This window comes from Aplysia californica, unplaced genomic scaffold, assembly GCF_000002075.1.
Source record: "Aplysia californica isolate F4 #8 unplaced genomic scaffold, AplCal3.0 scaffold00061, whole genome shotgun sequence".
In the NCBI taxonomy this organism is placed as follows: Eukaryota; Metazoa; Mollusca; class Gastropoda; order Aplysiida; family Aplysiidae; genus Aplysia; species Aplysia californica.
The window spans coordinates 1,051,771-1,076,020 of NW_004797331.1; the positions used below are offsets into that span (position 1 = coordinate 1,051,771).

At 38.2% G+C, this 24,250-nt stretch overlaps 1 protein-coding gene across 2 annotated transcripts; it reads right to left on the minus strand.

Annotated features, from left to right (window-relative positions):
* Positions 1–976: 976 nt before the first annotated feature.
* On the minus strand, positions 977–21,542 carry LOC101862567 (GDP-L-fucose synthase). 2 transcript variants are annotated; one of them, XM_005093279.3, is made up of 10 exons: positions 20,838–21,542; positions 16,565–16,709; positions 13,273–13,387; positions 11,519–11,647; positions 10,142–10,215; positions 9,090–9,223; positions 7,953–8,084; positions 5,313–5,392; positions 4,141–4,240; positions 977–2,528 (listed from the first exon to the last, which is right to left on the minus strand). In XM_005093279.3, the coding sequence occupies exons 2-10, from the start codon at positions 16,699–16,701 to the stop codon at positions 2,473–2,475; spliced, it is 957 nt and encodes a 318-aa protein (XP_005093336.1). In that variant the 5' UTR covers positions 16,702–16,709; positions 20,838–21,542; the 3' UTR covers positions 977–2,472. The 2 variants fall into 2 exon arrangements, with proteins under 2 accessions (XP_005093336.1, XP_035824355.1); XM_035968462.1 differs by lacking the exon at positions 20,838–21,542 and adding an exon at positions 20,571–20,747.
* Between the last annotated feature and the right edge of the window lie 2,708 nt (positions 21,543–24,250).

Genomic DNA, 24,250 nt, shown 5'->3' on the forward strand with positions numbered 1-24,250 from the left:
AATATGAAAGAACTTGAACAACATCCGGTAGGTCCGGGTTCAAAACTCAAATGGAATCCCAATGTTCTCAAGTGTTGTCTTCCAAACCCGCAGCCCTGCTCATTAAAAGGAATTATTTCCTGCATTGGGGCCCATTTCTTAATTTTTTAAAATATTTTTTTTTGGGTGTAACTCATCAATAACAAAACAAACTAATAATATGCTTCGTTGACTTAGATGTAGCAAGAGCATTAGAAATGTCATGAATTCTGAGCCTCTTATTATCACGAATGAGGTTTTCAATGCGTACAACAATATTTTCTGTGTTGTCAGTGGCAGACAGATGACAGCCTCCAATATGCTTATCACCTGGATTTGTATGTCTCTCAATGAAGTGGTTAACCTTTGACAGGTTTAAAACATCCTTAACACAACATACACACTTTCAAGTTTTTTGTGAATTTCAGTAAGATTATTCCCTTGTTTCATTTTAGCAAGTTTTACAGCATTTGCAACACAATTAGGTCACACAAGTGCCAAAGACTAGAGGAGTTATGACAAGAGAGTCAACAAAAAAGGAGCGATAAGGATGATAAATGTTTGATAGAAGTGTAAGTAAGAGTTTAATGGAACTCAAAATACAAAAACAGGTCATAATAATATGTGTTACAAGAGAGTAACAAACATAGAAAAGAAGGGGAGATAAGAAAAAAAGATGTTTGATGGGATAGAAGGAGTAAACCACCGGAGCACCTGCCGACCACCCACTTTTTCGAGTGAAAAGAAAAGAGAAGCACATCAACACAATAACCATCAATTAGTGGGAGGAAAAAGTAAGGAAGATGGACAGACACAGCAGATAGAAAGTAAAGAAGTAGGGCCTACCACTGGCACCCTTCAGACATCTACACACAAGTACAAGATGAGGAAAAAACTTTCTTCAGCACACAGGGATTAGACACACTCAAAAACCAAAATTCAAGACAGTAAAACAGCATTGTTTTTGTACGAATTTTTTTATATTTTGATAATATTACCCAGAACACATAATGTATTCCTGAAAAACCTTATTAAGATGAACCTTGGTAAAAAAAAAGATCTCCCGCAAGAATAATGACCTGATGAGATAGATGGCAGTTTGAGCACAACATAAACTAAAAATATAATTCTTCCTCACATGTTGCCCCTTCCAAAAATGTCTTGAATCAATCCAATCCACCTTTTACCAAAACAAGGCAAAACAGAAAACCAAATATTTCACCACAAGTCAAAAGGGTAGATGAATTGCACAGGATTTAAATAATTCATGATCCAAATGGAAATGTTCTTTTCCCACAAATCAACAAAAATGGTACGTGTCTGAAAAGCTCTTGAAAACTAGTGAGCATTGTTTGAGCTGTGGAGCTACTGAGCACAAGCACAGCCACATTTCCTCAGGTCATCTCCAACTACCCACTACAAGGGTATGATGAGTAAACAGTTGTAAAATAATCTCAAAAACTTTTACACAAACATAATAAACACACACACACACACATTTATATTTATTCCAATATATAAAAAATATATTTATGACATTTAACCACCCACATTAAACAAATCACTCATCAACCTCCAAAAAATCTCTTAAAACAATTTGTGTTGATGAAAACTACAGCAAGCAACATGCAATCTAAGATCTAAGTAACCATTGTATTCATGAAGCACTTACTCACTCCCAAGTAAGTTTAGTAAGTACAACCAATGTGACTGGGGCAGATTAATAACAGGTGGGGGAGGGATGGGAAGAAGGGGGGAGGGGGAGAGAAAGGGGTGCTAGCTCAAATGAAAACCCACTAATAGAACTATTACAGAAAAATGATTGATGGTGTCTCTTCCTGTCATTGGCGAGTGAACAAATAGTTTTGTTCGAGTAAAGAGAAGCAAACCAGCACAATAATGGTCATCTAGTTCTGGGAAAAAGCAAGAGCAAGTAAAGCAGCAAAACCTACTGCTGGCACCTTCCAACCACCCACCCACCCAAACAAAAGGCAAGATCTAAATGTTAGCTACCGGTTCACAAACCAAAAAACTTAAATGAGGATGCATCACTCTGACAGTCTCACAACTTGTCACTACACAGACACAGCTGATGCTGCATGGAAACCAAAGAGGAAGGACATACACTGAATGGTCGCTCATCCTCCGTTCTTATAGAATAATGACAGGTGTTGCAGCACACACAACACACAGTCACAGACACAACAAGCTCTGTCTCAGAAAGTCCACAAACACAAAGTCGACCAACAAAAGTTATCAAAAAGATGATGATGATGACGATGACACAGACACTTTTTCTTCGGCTGTACAGCTGGCAACCCTAGCAGTCCATCCAGCACAGTTGGTCTCACCCATGGTAGTTTTGACATAGCTTATGATGTTATGATGTCACAGTGAGCACCCAGATGGGAAGGGGGAGGGGGAGGGTGGGTATGGGAAGGGGGGGGGGATGTTTTACTTGCGGACCGTAGCCTCATTTGCTGCATACCAGTCACAAGTCTCCTTGATGGCTGCAAATAAAGAAATTTAAAAAATCCCAAGGTAAATGTCTTAGAAAATTATTAGTTTGAATAGAGTGAAACATATAAACACAATAGGCGTCAATGAGTGCTTATAAAAAGCAAGGCAGACAAACATTACTAGGGCCTTCCAATAGCACCCTCCAACCATCTGCTTTATCAGAGTAGGAAGAAGGAGAAGAAACAATGGTTGGTGACTGGTGTGAGGAAAAAAGTATGACAGAGACATACCACTCAAGGTCAGCAAGTTCTAGGGAAACGGGGGACGATTGACAGAAAGGACAAATAGATAGAAATGGATCAGGGCCAGTCTATCAGATATACCCTCCACCATAATTGAAAGAAAGAGGGAAAAAAAAAAAAGAAAAGAAATAGACTATCAAGACAGTTCTTGTGTAACATACAATCATTTGTAGTGTTATACTCTTCTGACATTGTAACAAAGAAATAGTTCCCCTCTTTTCTCGTTCTAAGAAACCACTGCCTATGTCAGTTTGTGGGGCCTCAACAATAAAAAAAAAAAAAACAATTAAATTACTGTTGACTAACGTTTGTATCTTCTTTCATCATCTAAATCTCAAGAGTTTAATTTGCATGATGAAAAATGTTGAAGATACCAGTTCCACAATCAGAGTATTATAGCATGGACGTTTGGCTAGTAATGGGATATCTTTCCAATAATAATAGATAGCATTTGTATAGCTCATATCCCCGCTCAGCAGCAGGCTCTATGCGCTTTACACTATATTATTACCCCAGCAGACCATAGAACACTCCGAAACATTCTCAGCTTCCCGGGAAGCATACAGTGCAAGCAGCTGATTAAGCGCTCAAACACTAACAAACTGACAAGATCTTTCGCTGTCTATAGCCGGGTACCCATTCCCACCTGGGTGAAGTGAGGAAAATTCGTGTTAAGTGCCTTTCCCAAGGACACAACGTCGGGCCCTTGACGGGATTCGAACCCACGATCTTACGGTTGCGAGTCCGAGAGCGTAACCACTAGGCCACCGACGCCACTGACAGAACGATCATATCATGAAGAGCATAAGACCATGGATACGTTTGTCCAATATTGACAAATCCTCACTTAGGACAGAATGATGTGTTGCAGCGAAGTGGAATAAGACACTCATCAATTTTGGGGCATACATACAGAGTTATTGCTATACTATCAAATTAAAGCTTGTTTATTTTACTTAAACTTAGCTGCTTTGGGTCCAAAGTAATAGTCACTTGAATTTCAAGAGTGAGAAACAAACAAGTTTAAAGGAAATTAGTTTTGTCAGATACAGTTGACTCCGCTTGTGTTGATCTTTGGTTAATTTGATATTTTTCTCAAGTCTCAATACCTCTTCTTCTTTACAGGTCCCAAATGTTAAGTTGAACTTTAGATGAGTTGATCTTTTTTTCACACCCCCGACAACATCAACTCAACCGTAGTCGACTGTATTTCAAAACAGCTAAGTGCAACAAGTGACTCATTTTGTCCACTTGCTACACACAGGAAGACACTCTCCCTATCATCAAGGCCATCACTAGTTCCATCTAGAAGGGCACTACTTAATAGAAAAACAAGAACCTGTCTAAAACTTGAGCCTACCTTGTTTGATGGGGGTGAACTTAAAGTCAGGAAGGTATTTCCTCAACTTGGCTATGCTGGCTGTCTTTTTGAACTGTCCATCAGACTTAGAGGTGTCTTGCTGTGGGTTTTCGTTAAGGATGATGATATCATCATACAATGGGACACGATATTGTCTCAGACACACAGGAGCATGATGACACACAGACACATTGACACAACGACAGCCTCATCATGCAAGGCTATGTCTAAGACATACATCTCTCTCTCTCTCTCTCCCTCCCTTCTGGCACTGAGGCTTCATAAGTAGTCAGCAATACCGACAGCACGCAGGAATTCAATACTCCCTCAGGAATCCTTGAAAAGTGCTGAACGTGGGTCACTGAAATGTCCCAGCAGACGTGAACACTGAGGCACAATTACACACTAACAAAATGACACACTGATGTAATTACACTCCTAAATGATCCAAATTGTGTCATTTTTTGTAAGAGTTAAAGCATTTGCAACAAAATAAGGTCATATAAGAGCCGAAGAATAGAGGTGTTACAAGAGATTTAAAAAATAAAAAGAACGAGGGAAAATAAGGATGACATATGTTTGATAGGAAAGATGGAGCAAACAACACCAGAGCACCCGCCAACCACCCACTAATTTGTGTCGGAAGGGGAACACAAACACCTACATTTTAAAAAAAGAAAGAAAAAAAAACCCCCACTGACACAATTATGCAGACAAAATGATACACTGGGCATAATTACACATCAATACACTGACATGATAACAGCCTCATTATTATACCAAAAGCCACAATGACAAGCCACTTGACACCTTGTGTTTTCACCTTATTGCTTCTCCAGGAATAAACCCTTCCAAGCTCCCATTTCCATAAAGGAAAGCTCACCCCATCCCAAGTTATCAACTGCTAAAGGACCAAGATGTTATAGACAACTCGCTCTCTCCCTGAGCCCTCTGTATTTTCTCCAGTTGGCATAGTGGTCTATGCGAGATAGCACAGATTTAGACAATTTTGTGCCAATTTCTCCATACCGTCCAAAAAAAAAGACTAAAATTATCCTTTCTCAGCACAATGCAGAGCTAGGTAACAGAGATGTGGGGGGCAAATGATTTGTTAATTTGAGTGTATGTTTTAAGGTACTATTGATAGAATATATATATGGCAAAAAGGATACAACCACTTCTCCCTTGAAGTCTGAGGCCTCCACCACCAGATCAGCAGCCTCTTTGATGGAGATCTCATCCTCTTCACCAACTGTGAACAAATAAATCACAAAACTAAGCACAAAAGACAGCATGGGACAATCTCATTTTCATTATATTTGTCCACATAATGCTTTCAAATAAGACATGTTCTGCCCCAGACGAAAAACATCATGTAAAAACAGTCAAACAAAGGAGCACCCAGAGAGGGATCAAGAACAGTACAGACTTTGAAACTAAAAAAAAATAAAATAAAATGCAATGTTACATTTAGAAAAATGTACGTTTTAAAGTTTGAAATCTCATATAAAGTATATATGAGGCAGCGTGGTGAAATCAGACACTCGTCAAAATAATGAAATGGAAGACACGGGCATTCTTCTGTCAGTTTGGCAATTTTTATAGAATTTTTGTTTTTTGGCTCAACACCTTCCTGGAAAAACACATTTCCATGTGAATGTTACTGAAAAACCTTGATTAATGGCACAAAAAATGTAAATTTTCAGTTCCCAAGGACTCTCAAGCTGTGAAGTTACCAAACTTTGGCGGTCATTTTCTCACAACTTTTATCACTGAAACCAGGCACCTTCAATCATAAATATCTCGACTTCTATTCAAGATAGACAGGGATTTTCTTCATTGAAAGCAAGGCAAATGAATAAGCCAAAAATTGACGAGCGCCTGATTCCATCACATCGTGACACATATATGTGTCATAACACAGTGGAATCAGGCGCTCTTCAATTTTAGGGTACATGGAAGATTGGTATAGTCTTAAGCCTGTTCATTTGCCTTGCTTTTGATGGAAAAGATATCTCTATCAATCTTGAATAGAAAGTCAAGATATAAATTGTGATTGAAGGAGGTGGAGGTCAGCTGGTGTCAGGTAAAAATTAGCCAGAAAATGGCCGCTAAGGTTTGGTGACTTCCACAGCTTGAGAATCCCTGGAAACTGCAAATTTGCATTTTTGTGCCTCTGATCAGTCTTTCAGGAAAGTCCACACAGAAATGTGTTTTTAAATTAACATAACAGGCCTGTGTAGAGCACAAAAAAAGAAAAATCGATACAACCAAAATGCAGGTTTCTTTGATATCATCATTTTGATGAGCACCTGATTTCACCATCATGCCCCACATATATCTATTTATCCCAAAGATACATAATTTTTCCAGTTCATTTTTCCCACTTTAAAATGTTATGTCAAACTATGGTGTAATGATGCCCCAAATGGGTGTATAACTCAAAATAACAAACCCTGTGACTCTGATAATTGCTAATTACAACTTAATCTACTCAAACAAACAGCACACAAACAATGACCGGCGTCTGCGGTGTAACGGTTAGGCGCTTGGCTGTCCGACGCAGGAAACCCTGAGTTCGATGAAAATTTTTATTATGTATTTCAGCCTTTCTGCTGGGACTTTGCATCCCTCTCAGCCCGGGATGACCCTGACAGGCAGGGTCGAAATTCTGCCTCCAAAATGATCTAAATTGTATCAATGTCAGCGTAAAAAACATCTCCTTTAACCCTAACTCTGGCAAGGGCCGATTAAATCGGCCCATTTCCTGCCATGAAACTGGCAGGGCCGATCTCATAGGACCATATAGTAAACTGCTGCTTCTGCCTTCCAACTAAATATTTGGGGCTTCCTAAAGTGATTTCTGATTGGCTAAAAGGCTAACCTACAACCAATCAGAATATTTCTACCATTCTGGCTTAGGAGAAGAGTATTTTGCTTTCAAAACAGAGGGATGTTTTGAAAGCTTGTTGATCAGGTCACAAGCCACTAATGCCAGTGTAGATCTATCACTTGTGTGGGTCTAAAATGGCCAAAAATCGATCTTTTTTGGATACATTTGAAAGTGAATTGACTAGGGAAAGTAATTCAGACACTGTTAGTGGTGGATTTATTGGTGTTCAGTCAAGATTGGGATTAGATCTGACAGACAATGGGGATACATTACCAATTCTCATCCTGCCCCGACTTCTCTTTCAAATGGAACACTAGATTCTACTACTTTGGGAGTCTAATAGGGGCAGAAAAAGGAGAGCTATAGAGTAAAGTAGGTTCCTTTTGCTATACTAATTATTACAGACTACCAGCAGATTACTGAAAACCACATGGTTGTACTTAGAGTGTTTTTATGTTGAGTTTGGTATAAAATTAGCGAGTATCAGCTGCGTTCGAAACAGACCACATGACAAATTGAAACAGTCATAACTCATTACCTGTTCTTCTCAAACCTATAAAACTATACATTTTCTGAAAGGTGATTGAAAAACCCATATTTCTGCTATCTCACATTTTTTATAACAAGGAATACATTAGATTGGTGAATATGCTAATGAGCATGTACATTTTTTATGTCAGCCATCTTGGATTTCAAAGTTACATAACCCCTTGAAAATAAAATAAAATCATATGTTCAATGGTAAAATATAAAAGTTCATTCAATTATCTTTCAGAAAATATATACTTTTGTAGGGTTTTTATTTGATGCAAGTCCATAAATTTGATTTGTAAAGCATGTGCACGTTTTGGCTGACTGGCCCTGCCATTCCTGTTGAAACCACTTGCCAGAGTTAGGGTTAAAAAAAAAAGAACATTACCTGAGAGAATAATGGGTGTCACTTCATCATACTCTCTCAACACCCACAAGAATAGTCGTCCCAGATCTAGAGAGTAGATGAACTGACGTCTTGGGGAGCCTGTGCCCCAAATCACAAAAGGCTTGTTGTTTTCTGTGTGGAGACAAAGGGAGGTGTAGAGCTAGAGAGGTTTACAAGGCACATCTTTAGTGCTACAGACGTTATGTATGACATCAAGCTTACCATTAGAAATTGGCGTCACCAACTTTACGGATGAGATCTGGGACAGAGCTTGTTTTATTTTGATAAAGAGAAGCATATCGACACAATAATGGTCATTTGTGCTGGGGAAAAGTAAGACTGACAGACAGAAAGTACAGAGAAAAAGTAAAGAAGAAGGCCCAAAAACCAAGTGAATCAGGGAGAGAGAAGGTTTACCAGGAACACATTTACCTCTACAGACTTTACATATGAGACCAGGCATACCATAAGAAATCGGTGCCACAGAATTTACGTATGAGACCAGGAACAGAGAAGATTTTTCAGGCATACATTTAGCAGTTGATTTTACGTATGTGAACAGGCATACCAATGATAGTATTTTTTTTTATAGTCTTTAGCATCACAGACTTCACGTATAAAACCAGGTACACCTTTCACTTTGCCAATTTGCAGACTTTTGCACAAGACCATACAGCTCATGTACTTTAAGCTTTATAGACTACATTAAAAACCTTACAGTAAATAAACTTTTACAATCAATAGAGAGACTTTATGTATGAGACCACACAGTAAACATACTTTCTACTTCATAGACTTTTAAGATCATACAGTAGATAAACCTTTAACTTTATAAACCTTATGAATAAGATCATAAAGTAAGCATACCCTTTTTTAGCTTTAGTTTAAGCATTTTTTGGCACTTGCAACACAATTACGTCACATTGTGCAGAAGGATAGAGGAAAGCAACAAGCACAAAAAAGGAGAAAGAAGGACAATAGTTTTTTTAATAGAACAGAAGGAGCAAACCACAACAAAGCACCTGCCAACCATTTACACAGATACATTTATCTTCATAGACTTTACGTATAAGACTATATGGTAGACAAACCTTTGACTTCATATAATTAACATATGAGATCACACAGCACATGTACCTTTAGCTTCATGGACTTTACGGACAAGACCAGGCAATACGTGTCCATCCTCCAGGTTGAAGTTGTCATGAGGTCCAAACACGTTGGTGGGGACCACGGATGTGAATTTACATCCGTACTGAGAGCTGTAGGCTCTGTAGACAAGTGAGTTGAAAATCAGAAACAAGACTCTGTTTGTTTGAGTTTAAGTAATAAGAAACGCATTTTAAAAAATTAACGGTATTAAAGAATTTTAGTAGAGGTTTTACGGTGCTCGCAACTGCATAAGGTCATATGAGCGCCAAGGGGGGGATGTCAACAGAGAAGTCCTTACAGGGAATCAGACTTACTCTGCTCACCTCTCTAGCTTCAACAGCACAAAGTCTGCTTCGACTATCAAGGCACCCCGGAAAGAGGGTCACAAGAGTGTGACAAACATGATACAAAAAAAGTAGAGGAAAATGACAATACTAAGGATTAGGAAAGAAAAAGCAGCAGTTCCATGTTGTAGACCAGGCACAGTTATGAGCGTGACATTGATGAATCAGCCTATTTACAATTCTACTGTGCATCAACGAGAAATGTCCCCTCTTTGGGAATGGCCTAAAGACACCAGTCAGTGGCACCGCCCCGGGGGGGGGCTGTAGTAAAGGAGTATCTATCACCCCCCCCATAAAGTTTTGATTAATTGAGACTTCACAGATAGAACATGCTACCATCCACATAATTATTTGTCATTTTAGGAGGTGAGGCGCCTTGTGTCAGAGGTAAAATCAGCAAGAAAATGGCTGCCAACGCTTAATGATTTCTAAAGCTTAGGAGTCCTTGGAAACTGTTAATTTATATTTTTAGTACTTTAATCAACATTTTTCAATAAAATCCACACAGAAATGTGTTTTTAAATGCATGTAAAAGGTGTTGAGCCAAAAATGTAAAATTGAGATAAGAACAAAATCGCCCAACAGTTGAAGAAATGTTGGTCTCTTTGATTTCAATATTTTGACGAGCGCCAGGTCCCATCACACTGCGACATATTTAATTTAGACATTCACCATACGTTTGGCAAAACTCACTTGTTCTGAACATCTATCAAACGTTTGGCATATGAGTAGCCAAAGTTGCTGTCATGAGGAGGACCGTTGTGCACCTGACAAAGAAAAAACACAAAAGTTCAAAGTTTCAAAGTGCACAAACTTGAGGGTAGAGGATCCAGCTTAAGACTGTATCACTCACGTTAAAATTTTAAAATTCCTGCTTATCATTTTTACTTTTCTTTAAAAAAAAACCAACAAAACAACAAAAACAAGCAAACACCAAGTCAACAATAATGAGCAATTCAGCATCAACGTAACTAAAAACAATACCAGATCATTTAGAGGGCCACGCAACCAATGCAGCTCACACTTCCAGCATAGATATTGAAATTGCACCTAGATAATGCCTGTAGGTAATTAGACCCCTTCCTGTATGAACCTTTTTGGTGCACTGAAAAGAATCCTCACTCCATTTTGCTTCCTGTTTTATAAAATAACCGACCATCATTTCTCCGACGAGATATATACTAACTCACCGTAGTTTCACAATGGGATACAGTAACTCATAATAGTTTCATCAATGGGAAATATTCACCCAGGAGAAATACTAACTTGCCATAGTTTCAATGATGGGAAATATCTGCTAATCAGTATCATTGATGGGCAATATTAACTCATCATCGCGTCAAGCTGCTACCTTTTTGGCCTTAGTCATTTTTTACACTTCGGAGATTATTGAAAAAAACAACTGTCTCAGTAAGTGAAAAATGCACTTTGATCACCCAAAATTTCCAGAGCTCATTCATTTACTGTCTTAGTACTAACAGTTATTTTCCAAAACTATGGGATATGACTGACATAGGACATTTCATGACTGTTGTCTCTGGTTTAGGCGATTTTGCAAAATGACTTGAGCCATAAATTTTTTTTTCCGTTTTTCAATTCTGAATGACTTAGGCCATTTTGAAAGGAATTTGACTGAAATGGACAGTTAGATCCAAGACTGAGGGTAAAAAACTTGCCCAGGTTTTGGCCTAAGTCTGGCTTAGGCTAAAATGAATGAGAGACAAATTGGCCCATATCAGACTTATGCCAAATTACACGGGGAAATAAAATGTCACTTTTGACTTGGCCAAATGCATTTTTAAAATTTTCTTTGAAATAGTTTGGAGTATATTTTTTATTTTACGTTACTATATTAAGCAGATGTCAAGGAGTCCAGGGGTTCATTATAATAGTTGCATTTTGGCTTCAGTCTGACTTAGGCCAAAAAGGAACTAGCTTGATGATAGTTTCATTGTTGAGAAATATTACCACATCATAGCTTTATCCATGGCCACATACTACCTCATAATAGTTTCACTGATGAGAAATACTAAATCATCATAGTTTCATTGATGGGAAATATCAACTCACCATAGTTTCATCGATGGGATACGTCGTTTTGTCGGGGAAGATGCATGTAGACAAGCATGATACCACTTTTTTTACTTTGAACTTGTAGCTGGTGCTCAGGACATTTTCGTTGATTTGAATGTTGGTTCTCTGGGGAAAACGGAGACACGAGTGAAGAAAACGTTAGCCATTATCTTTAATATTAATAAAAGAGTCTCAAAGGCTCATTTCAAAGGTAGGCCACATCATCCTGAAACAGGAACACATTCCTAAGGAATGAGTTTGTTTAAGTAAAGAGAAACACACAGTGCAGGGAAAAAGTAATAAAAACAACAGAAAGAAAAGAAGCAGGACCTACCAACGGCACCCTCCAACCAATAACTCCAAGAATGAGGAAAATCTTTAGCCCATTCCTACAAAAACCTTAAACTTTGACAAATATAAAACCAACAATAAAATATCAGCAGACAACCAAAAACACAAAACAACCAACCAAAGATAGAAATGGTAGAGATCTTAAGTATTTCAGGTCTGATCACTAACTAAAGTCAAATCATCTTTTACAAAAAATCAAAGCTTATCACAGAAGTCACATCATCTTAAATTACTCAACACATTGCTCTTATAACAGTCTTAGTCTGGCATACGCTTTTCCAGATTTAGTGCAGAAAATATTTCTATGATGCAATGTAAATAACTTGAAGCAAACAAACAGCACATATTTCTATTCCTTAACTTGCTCTATCGGGACTTGTAAACAGCACGCAGAAAGGGTTAAAGTTTTCTTGATAAGATATAAACTTATCTGTACATAAACACTATTGGGACACTCCTAGGAAAACATTCACAGCACAAGTAGACTACTTTGAAAAACACAGGGAAAAGACAAAACTTATCCTGATAAGATTTAGATATATGAACTTCCCAATGCTGTCTGTAAACAAACACCACGGGGACACTCCTATGAAAACATTCACAGAAAAGGTAAACTACTTTAAAAAACAAAGAGAAAAGACTTAACTTATCCTGACAAGATAATAACTTCCCATTGCTATCTGTACATAAACATTATTGGGACTCTCCTAGAAAAACATCCACAGCACAAGTAAATTACAGTGATAAAATGTAAACAAATATCAAAGCTTATATCACATACAAAATGGAAAGAGAGACAAGATGTACCTCTTCAAAATGTTCATTGTCTCAGCCATTTTGTAAGTCTTCTAGCACTTTAAGCACAGTGATAAATTTCACTTCGTAACCCTCACATCAAAGCCTCCAAATATGAATAATTTGTCATAGTTTTTACTTCGACCGATCTCTAGTTAAAAATTTTAAAAACAATATCTTATTTTATAAAGGAACTAAATCTAACAAAGTACATGATGCCTCGTGTAAGTATTTGATGCCTTATGTTATTGTTGTCTTTGGTAAACATCAGCGTAAACTTTATTAAAAACATTAAGAATTGAAAAAAAAAATCCATCACATGCTCCGGGATAAAGACTCAAAAGATTACATTCTTTTTTACTTAATCAAGAAATGGTAGCTTTTTTTTACCATCTGTATATGAACAGATGAGGTGCGCAAGCATGGACAAATGAAAGATTCATTCAAATTTATTTACACTTATTTTTGGCCTCCATGATCGTTACCATGAGCACACCCCCCCCCCCCACCCCCACCCCACTATCCCAACTTTTGGCAATGGCTCATAGATCTAGCATATTGAAATAAACAGCATTTTTCTAATTATTCACAAGACAGCAACTCACCAAAAAGTCCAGGTTGTTGTTGAGGTTTCTGAACAGACCGCCCACCAGCGCAGCCAGATGAATCACATGGGTGGGTTTGTACTTTTCAAACATGGCCTCTGTGGCTGCACGGTCCCTGAGATGGTAGAAGGAAGAGTGTGTTTGAGGAAAGAAGCAGATCAAGGCGATAACAGTGATTTAGTGCGGGGAAAAATGCACGACAGGAACGGCAGAGGGTGAAAAAAGAAAAGTAGGACCTACTAGTGGCATTTCTAACCACCTACAGGAGTCCTTGAGTTCCAAATTTTCAAAAACTTCAAAACTTGAAGAAACAGATCAAGTCACAGGCTAAGCATTGATCTTGGAAGAAAAGAATAATAAGCAAATTATTATGAAACAGCTTAAAACCTTGGGTTTTTCAATGCTATTTCCCCACCACAACCAGCAAAATACAGGAATGCAGATTTATCTACTACTATAAGCCATAAGTTTTTATTTTTACCCAGTCCCATACTCTTGCAGTGGTTAAAATTACTCTAGTCATCCACAATAAATGGAGAAAAAATGAGAATAGATTCTGCAACATTCTGACATAATAATAGGAAAATAAAGGCCCAAACATACTTCCACTCTTGCACACAGAAAGCAAGATAGAAAGAAAGAAAGAAAGAAAGAAAGAAAGAAAGAAAGAAAGAAAGAAAGAAAGAAAGAAAGAAAGAAAGAAAGAAAAAGAAAGAAAAAGAAAGAAAAAGAAAGAAAGAAAGACAAATTCATGAATTTATTAATACACACTGGGCTGAAATTATCTTTCACATTTAAATTCTAAGGATGTATCCATCTATAAAATTACCAGATGTCACACACAGGATAAATTGATCAGTTTACTCATTGCTTTGATGGAAAAAAGCATTTTTTTGAAGGGGAACATTGATTAGAACAGATTCAATCAATGACTTCCTCTACAAGATGTCACCACACCATGGGGGGGGGAGAATGACTCTTAGATAGAGCTCCTCTACTTTCACCAGATGTTCTGCCCCTAAAAGTTTTATGTTATAATCAACTTTCGTCATGAACAAGACCAGGACACCGCCCCCCCCCCCCCAAAAAAAACCCTCCCAAACTACCTTCATACAAACACATCTCCTTTAAACTAACCGTTTGGGAAGTTGGCAATCAGCCATATAAAATATTAAAATACAGGATCAATATCTGAACAGATAACAGCCAATACTTCATGTAGTAAGCTCCACGTAAACGTGACATGTGGTCCTTTAGAACTAGTAGCAAGGATCCTTATATGCATACTTGTTTATTCTGACACAAAAGAGACCGAACACTTTGAAAACAGAATAAATGTTATGGCTGTCAGCATCTTAATCTTATCATCACCTTTTTCTTCTTACTGCTAATATATCGACGGTTCAGTTCAAGAAACCTGAATGCTACATTTTTTCTAAAATAGATTTTTTTGCTTTCCCCAGGCCGCAGATCTTTCTCCGTTACATAACTTTTCGGTGTGTGGATTGGACTGTACAACTTATTTAAATTTCCAATCCTCACATAGAAAAGTTATGTGATGGAGAAAGATCTGTGGCTATGAAAAAAAAAAGTTGATTTAGAAAAATGTGGCATAACAGAGGTTTCTTGTCCTGAAATGTCGATACATAGATCTTCTTAAACTGCGGAGATTCAGTCAATCCAAAGATTCCCATAAAAAATCTTGCACACAGGAATTAGACCTGTACTTTTGTTTACCTCAAAACTTGACACCTTTGTCTTACTCTCCTTCTTTACTGGGTTTGGTTTAGATTTTATTTTAAAACATAAGTATGAGAGTGTCTGCGAATGATATGTTTCATGGCGTCACTAGCATTGGGCTTTCTTTCTCACATCTCTCTCTACTTCATTTTTTTCTGTGTGACTTTTCGGATGATTTTAAGCGAGCTGACAGTGTCGAAGAAAAAGCATAATGCTTTCAGCCTGCCACTCAAATTGCCATTAAGTGATAAAGGTAGATGGTAAAAAAATTTTCACAAATTTAAATTTGCTGCAAGCATGGCATTCCAAACTCTACACACTGTCAATTATCAATACTATTTGAGCAATCCTCTCGAAACCGAAAACCTGGTTAAACTGAGGAAAGCCAGGCAAACCCACAGATTTATCTTTTAAAACAGACCAATGTTTTTATATAACATCGAGGTCACCATCCAAGAACCTGATCCTCAGGAGACAGGAAAAGTGTGTTCTTAGGCTGACAGGATTCTTGGAGGTGGATTTGAAAGGGCACAGCTCAGATCCTACCCATTAGCATTTTTTCTTTATTCAAAGGTGAAATAAAGACAAAAAAAGTGATACCAATACCCAATGTAAGATAGATGGTTTGCTCTCTCGCCAAATAATATTGAACATGTGAATGTGTATTGTCTATATTTGCCTTGCTTTGGGTGCAAATTAAAACCCAGAGCATTCACTATGAATTTCAATGATACAACATTGTCACTATGGATTCGACAGATCATTGAAATTATGAAAAAAAGAATGGCTGTGAGTAGGACAGCTGAGACAATTAGATGCTTTGACCACATGAGAAGAGCAAGCAATTGTGGCTATCAAAAACTTCTTAGCAATGTGCATGTCTAAAAACACATTCTACGGATCTTTTAGTGAACATGTAGTGTGCAGACTTTATTGTCCACCGGTCCATGTCAACATCTCTCAACTCCCCCAACTCTCCACCTAAACATAAATCTGACTAAGAATTCTGTTTGAGCTCTGGGAATAAACTTTTCTGAGCTAACTACCATATTTTTCTCTGGACTTTTTTTAAATTAATGGTTTTGAAGAGCCTCTCTTACCAAACCAAATTCATTAAAAATGTGTAGAGACATAGAAAATCAGATAATGATACGTTTTCACAAACTAAATGTCAGTGACATTCATTTGAAAGTATTACATGGCACAATTACAAAGATAACTCCTTATTTCATTTCCAGCAAGCCACTCCCAGGGGCTCATGTTTGGAACCACTGTGCCAGTGAGCTGTGGCCAGCAGCTCGGCACACATTCCTTTATGACAATTTCGACATCAAATTATATTTTGACAACTAACTACCAAAAACAGGTTGATTTTACTGGGATTACATTCATTTAAGATAAAGAACTCTCGAAATAGGTTCACATGTTTTGATTTAATTACCAATTTAGAGAAGTATATATATGTCAATTTTATATTTGTACCAAAAGAGGGCCGATTCTCTGTTAAACAAAGATGTGCTGAGAAAGAGCTAACAGCAATTAAATGTCTTACGTGAGATCCGCATCTTTAGAACATGCAAAAATCCACTTCTCATCCGCTCGCTTTCCTTCTTTCTCAACAGCGGCTTCAATGCCTTTCCCCACAAGGCCTGTGCCTCCGGTGACAAGAATGACTTTCTCTTCTCCCATTATCAGTTCTGAAAAGAGAAAATAGCAAAATTAATTTAATTCATCTCTCTGGCAACACACGATAAGATAAAGAAAAAGTTAAACGTTCCATCAGAATGTGCCGAATAGCAAAAAATTATGTGTTTCACGCCACGTAAAAGGAGCTTCCTCTCCTTCGAGTAACGTTGCAATGAGAACTTCAACATAATACAGTTGAACCTTGTAAAACGGTTACCCATTCATTGTCAAGGAAAAAAGTGGCTGGTATATCACAGGGGGCCGTCTTAGGGTAGGACTGATCAAAATGAAGAAAGCAAATGGTCACTGGTGATCTTAGGCTCAGGACTGCCACAAGGTTAATTCAAAAGGATTTTTGTTTTCTCTTGAAAAAGGGTGTGTGTGGGTGGGGTAGGGGTTGTTGTAAGAAGGGGTTTTTGCTGTTGTTTTTTTTTTTTTATTAGCTTTTTTGCTGCTGATTTTGTGCGAGGGTAAAATAAACAAAATATACATACGATGAAAGACGACGAAGACCGAGTGCCATGGTACAACAAAAACTGATTCACCACCATTTAGAGAATGAGCGTTGCTTCTGTCACAAATTCATGTTACGTCCATTGTTATTTTGTTACAGATTAGGAAAAACAAAACAGAGACCAGTCATCTCACTTAGGATGTTTACGTGTATGAACGGGGCTTATAAGATACGGCTGATCATATGCTTTCCTCACCAGCAGTCGAACATTTATTGATACCCATTGGTCAACTCGGGTAAACATGCATTGGAGGAACTAACAATAACAACTGGTGAATTGACTATGACGTCTCACCCACAGCGCCAGGAGCCGATTCAAAATTTATGAATAAGCATCAGGTGATGCGAGACCACGCCTGGCCATCAAATTCACTAGGTAAATTTAGCTGTTGGTTGATAAAATAAGGTGGCCGCGGCCGCGGCGGACAGGTGACCGTCCTACAAAATTAATTTATATTTAAAGAAAAAACACACGAGGGGAAATGAAAAGTGGCTATTTGTACAGGTGGCCGTCATAGAAGGTTTGACTGTATTTGAAACAATCCCAAACACACAATCTCCTTTTACACTGCTGCATAAACATGGGAAAAAAGCGTGCTCATAACCCAAAAGAAACGCAAAGGAGAACAAAAATAGGCCTAGATCTATATATGTAGATATAATGTCATCTTTTGTTGTATGAACATCAGAGTCATGATGTGGTGAATCCTTGAATTTTTGGGCAAGTGCACTATCAGTATCATCTTAAGGCTTCTTGTTCATTTGTCTTGCTTTCAATCAAAAATAGAAGTCCAGAAATTTGCGATTAAAGGAAGCGTGGGTTGCCTGGTTTCAGTGGTAAAATCAGAGAGCAAATAGCCACACAAAGTTAAATGACTTCCATGAAATAGCTTGAGTCCTTGAAAACAAAATTTACATTTGTTAAATAAATGCGCCTTTAAATCAATGTTTTTCAGCATAATCTACACGTTTAAAAATTAAATGGACATGAAAAGTGTTAGGCCAAAAAACACAAACTCAATAAAAATTGTAAAACCCGCGGAAAAATACTGGTATCTTCAATTTAATTTTGACTATCACCTGATTTCACCACAATGCCTCACATTTTGTTCGGAATGAAACAAAGGTACCATGACTGTACATAGGTCTACTGCTTTTATGAGGTTTCTTTGGCTTTTTTAAAATTCTAAGCCAACTGTTGGATGCTTTGAATCTGGCTAACATTCTAAAGTAATGATTTTCATTATTAGCGTATATTGGGCATTCTATTCTTTTTGTACATGATGGGTATCAATATATTAGATTTAAATCTGTACTACAGGCCTACTTTAGTAGTTTAAATGAATGAACAAATGAACAAACTATTCTTAATAGAATTTGTTGTCCATTGCAAGGAGATGAGACAAGCCTTAGAGAGCCCATATTTGCTGTAGGACACCTTGTCTCATTGGTTGGGAATTTGAAATAAATTGTATAAAGAGTAAACATGGTTCGGTTGCTATGGAAACAGCAACTATCTGATTTTTTGTTACCTATTTCTATTTCAATCCGGTTCAATTCACTTATACAAATGTGCCTACACTTTTGAAAATTTTGCATGTGTACATGATAGGAAAACATAAATTTAGAAAGAGGAGGAATGTTTGAAATGCTTTAGTTTTCAGGTCAAGGCACTTACAACTCAGATTATTAGATCTAATAACATCCGGAAACAAATCAAGTTTTCTGAAGTCATTCATTATCAAAAACAAAGAAACAAAAAAAAATTCCTCTACACAGATTTTAGAATTTTGTCTTGACGAAATCCTGTGAAAATTACATAAAAATTGAAAACGAGCAGAACAATGGGATGATATAGCCTACATCATGTGTGAAAAAATAGCATTTTTGAGAAAACAGTTGGCCTGCTAGATCTAGATTCTAGATCTATGGTTAATTATTGACCGAGAAGGTTTGCTTGGTAAAAATCCTGATATTTCAAGCAGCATCCTGGCAACTACTTGATAAAATTAACATCATGACAGAATAAATGGGGTTTCAAATAAAAATCTGAATCTATAAATCTAGATTCTAGAGTCTAGTCAAGGCATAATTTTTTAAAGTGCAAAAACATGCTAGAATCTAGCAGATTAAAACTGACAAGTTTGTTCAAACATTTAAACTATTTAAAGCTGCTCAAAAATCCCCTCAAATAAGGGACGCGCTCATATGACCTTAGCAGTTGCGAGCGCCGTAAAACCTTATACTATACTAAACAAGGGACATTATTCGGGACGTTTCCTGACAATATAGATCTCTAGATCTAAGTGATAACCCCAATTTGCATAATTGACCTTTGTTAGTTTTAATAGATCTAGATTCTAGATATCTAGATCTAGATCTAGATCTAGAACTAGATCTAGATATTAGATCTAGATCTAGATGCCCCCCCTCCCCATTTCAAGCCGTCGAGTGCCGTAAGCCTGTTTGTTGAAACTAAAATGGCTTTTCCATGTCAATTACATTGAATACGGTTACAATAAGGGAGTGTATACAGACCCGGTAACCAGGAACAAAGTCACAAAGTATACAGACCCGGTAGGGGAACTCTTTTGTGCGGAGAGTTTCAGCGCCCTCTTGGCTCAGGAGAGACCTAGGTCCTTCTAGATCTATGGTCTAGATCTAGATCTAGGGGGACATAAATCTTTGATCTAGTTTCGCGGCTAGCCTAGATCTAGATCTAAATGATGAAGATTGCGGATGTCTTTTCGATGAACGATCGTTTTTCCTCTGTTTTGGAGTTGGAGGAATAAGGATTTGAAGTAAAGAAAATGTCATAATTTCAATTGAGCAGTCACCCTCTCTATTTCTCTGCCCCCCCCCCCCCTCTCTCTCTCTCTCTCTCTACTCTCTCTCTCCCTGTGTGTGTGTATTGCTCGCCTTCTCTTTTTCTTTGTTTGTCTCTGTCCTTCTTTGTCCCCACCTATTTCCCACTCTATCTTTCTCTCGTTCCCTCCTGCCAACTGGGGCATGTCACATTTTGCTCGCACCTCTCTCTCTCTCTCTCTCTCTCTTACACACACACACACACACACACACACACACACACACACACACACACACACACTCACACACACACACACTCTCTAGATTTCTACCGGTCTGGGCGCTGAAACTTCCCGAAATCACAAAAGAGTTCCCCTACCGGGTCTGTATCACAGAATTCTGTTGTCTGTATACTGTATACTTCGTCTCGTGACTTTGTTCCCGGTTACCGGGGCTGTATTATAATGTATATACACTTAAACCTTGCCTTAGTGAGGAGAGTCTCGTTTAAAAGGCTTTTATGTGAAATACAGATTAAATGTAACATTATTACTTATTTTACAACTCGGTTTTCCTTCCTTGTTTGGAGGCCGCTTACAGTACACGCCTTCGTCTTGTAAATTCTGGGCAAAGTTTTTAGCTTTTCAAGCTTTTGGCAGGGTCCAACCGGTACATGTCATGCAAACAGTAAACACGCTTCTCCTTTTGTTGTTTTCCTATTCTAAACAGAGATCTCACATGGAGAATGCTAAATAAAAAGGTTGTGAAGTCATTAAAAATGGAAACCTTTCACATAAAATCACACTGTGACTTTACTTACTTTCAGCGGAATAGCAGGAAGAAAAGGCGTTGTCTGCTGTGAGTTGGCGGTATCCTCAGTGACAACAATCAGACAGGACGCTAGGTTTGCCTCGTTTCCAAAAGCCGGTCCGGTATGCCACGTGAATTCCAAAACTATAACCGCGGGAACATACTTATGAAACAAATTGCTATAATGGCCCCAACAAGCAATAGTACGCAAAAATTAATACTGTATTATTATTTCTGTGGATCATTACCTCTTTCAATTCTTGCGGTTTTAATTTCCCAAAACTTCTCTATTGTTTGAGAAGACGCCTTTTTGAAGAAATTTGTAAGGTCTATTTGTTGTCGCGGTGTTCTGAGTATTGTTATCAACCATTGTTGTTGATTTGTATGGTTTTGTTAGCTACCCCGTTTTGTCTTTGTACAACTTACTCTTTCTGAATAATATAAGCAAATTAAACGAGGGATGAGGCAAGGATGTGAAATAATGCCACCAGAGCTCTTAAATGCATACACCAAAACAATTCTTTTGAAATATTGAAGAAAACCCAAGATCTCAAAATGAATGGCTATAATATTAATAACATCAGATGCCTATGGCAAAGCTGATTCAGAAAAGGACCTTCAATTCCAAGTAGCCTACTTCTAAAGATGCTGTTACAGAAACGGAAAGAAAAGAATCATTGTTGAGGGTGAAGAAAACGAAAAATTGCAATGGCTAAAGATAATTCCAATAAAATGAGCTCAATCCTTTTTTTAAAAATGGGAAGCATCTCAGTGATTACCAAAATAAAAATTCCTGACGGTTATGTGCGGCCAAGTCTTCTTTAATACGGCTGTGAATGTTGGGCAATCACTAAGGATGATCCCAAAAAAATCAATAAATAGAAGCAACAGAAATGTGATTTCTCGGCAGATGGCAGAGTTTCTTGGAAGGAAAAGAAAAGAAGTACCGCTGTGCTTGAAGCAGCCCACATGGGCAGCTCGCTGATAAAGGCAATCGGGCAGCGACAAAAAAATGCACTTTCTGGGATGCTTGAATAGAGATCGAGGGCCTTGAACATTTAAAATCTAGCTCTCCCTGGCAAAATACAAGGTAAACGACGTGCTGTAGACTCAGAGCAATTTGCTCCGAAAGCCGAAATACAGATGATATGAGTGATGGGAAATTATGTCAGGAGCTTTTTCGAGAGCTTGCAAGTAAAGGAATGATATTGATTAAGGCGAATCGATGATCGCCGATGTCTATCACAGAATGATCTGGCTTACTTGCTTAATCAGTGGGTTATTCTTTTGTGGGCATTTTTTATTGTTCGTTTGTTCAATGTGTTCTTCGAGACCTTGGGTGCTTGGCTTTTACGTTCTGTCAAGAGCAGGGGCCACCAAACTTTTTTTTTTCAAAGTGGCTTGAATATTGTTTAATAATATAATACATTACACAAAATACATTAGCAAAAGTAAGAAGTTATAAAGTTTACAAAAGAACATTAGATTCGCACGATAGTGTTCAATCACATTATTAATTAAATTCTTCTAGATGAGCCGAGCACACCACAGACATAATATTATAATACTTTAAGTCTTGCAAGAATTATATCACCGCTGGCTGGGCGGCGAGCCAGACAGCTGACCTCGCGGGCCATAATATAATATAATGGTTTATTGGTGACTCCTGGTCAAGAGGGCGAGGGGATACTATGCTAGATTACGTAAATGTGTACATTTTTTCTTCTCTAATACGTACCATCCTTGTCATCATAGCCTATTAAGTCTCGTTTGGCCCCAGGAAATAGGTCACCGGCAATAGCTGCTGTCCACGCATCTTGATCCTGGACCGGTTTCTCCAGTTGTCCCCATGTGACACACAAACGCGCGCCTACTATATAATTGTGTCACGCCGCGTTGGAATCAAGCGATCGTCTTTGGGGGCATGTTACTATTATATTTCTGCGAAAAAAATGCTCTTCTATCTTGAATAGAAGTCAAGATACAATGTATTTGCGATTGAAGGAGATAGGGGTTCGCCTGGTTTCAGAGGTAAAAATTAGGCCTAGCGAGAGATTACATGGCCGCCAAAGTCAGGTGACTCCCAAAGCTTGAGAGCCCTTGTTAGACTTCTAATTGCTAAATTACATTTTTTGTGCCTTTTATCAACTTTTTTTCAGTAAAAATGTATTTGTACACGAACATAAAATTTGTTGAGCCAAAAAACAAAAAATCGATAAAAATTACCAAACGAGCGAAAATGTGCCGGTTTCTTCGATTTCATTATTTTGACGAGTGTGATTTCACTCCGCGGCCCCACATTTTACAGTTTTGTTATCTTTCACGATGATGTAACCTACATGTTTGTATAGATCCTTTTTGCTCTGAGTCTAACCATGATTTTCGGTGGAGACTCTCGAGGCCTAGAGGTTAAGCCCCCCACCCTCCCCCCTACCCCCTATCCCCCAGGGCAGTGCTACTGACTGAAGTGTCGTTAGGCCATTCCCAAAGGGGGGGGGGGGGACATTAATATGTTCTTATGCACAGTAGAATTGTAAATGGGCTGATTTATCATTGTCATACTCCTACTGTGCCGGAACAACATACAGGGGGAACTGTTGCTTTTTCTTTTCTCGTCCTTACTATCGTCATTTTCTTCTAGACTACTTTTTTGTAGGTTTGTCACTCTCTTGTGAACTGCTAATTCCCGGGTACCTGGATAGTCGAAGCAGGTTTTGTGCTGTTGAGGCGAGAGAGGTGAGCAATCGTAAGCCTGATTCCTTGTTTGGACTTCTTTGTTGACATCCACCTCTTTCCGCTCATATGACCTTATGCAGTTGCGACTGCCGTAAAATCTCACTAAAACTTTTTTTAAAAACCACCCAAAAAACTAGAGGTTAAGGAGTTTGCCTCTCATTCAACAGGTCCTAAGTTCGAATCCGGATAGTGACAGAAAATGTCCTTCTCTAAAATGTTCTACTTTCATGCTCTCTATCGTCTCCACTTTCTGCACACACTCCCTCCTTACCTTTTTTGCCCCCTCCTCTTGGCTCCTGACTCTTTCTCCAGCCTTTCTACTGCTACTCCTTGGCTTTTTCTTACTGTTGTCTTTCAGCCACACCCCTGATCTTTTGGTAGGAAAGATCTCTTGCATTCTCGGACAAGGGCGAACAATCTCTGAGGTTCCGTGTGCAAGCTGCAAAAGTTAAAGATCCGTTGGTGGCCCAAAATCTATAAAAGTAGGCTTCGGCTGCCACGGGGGCAAAATTCAAAATTTCCTACCAACTGAACATGTTTGACGTGTCCTGTGCGCTCATATGACCTTATGCAGTTGAAGAATTATGCCACCGAAAAATTTTCTTCTCTAAATTTGTCTCCTTTCACCTCATTTCCTGCTCTCTAACAATATCCTGTCGTCTGCTTTCGTCTCCTCTTTCTGCCCCC

Coding starts and splice junctions, on each gene's coding strand:
- LOC101862567 (XM_005093279.3), bottom strand. CDS start 16,701: ATGGGAGAAGAGAAAGTCATTCTTGTCACCGGAGGCACAGGCCTTGTG. Junction 9,224..10,141: donor TTGATAGATGTTCAGAACAA/GTGAGTTTTGCC, acceptor ACTTGTCTACAG/AGCCTACAGCTCTCAGTACG. Junction 5,393..7,952: donor GACACCCATTATTCTCTCAG/GTAATGTTCTTT, acceptor ATTTGTTCACAG/TTGGTGAAGAGGATGAGATC.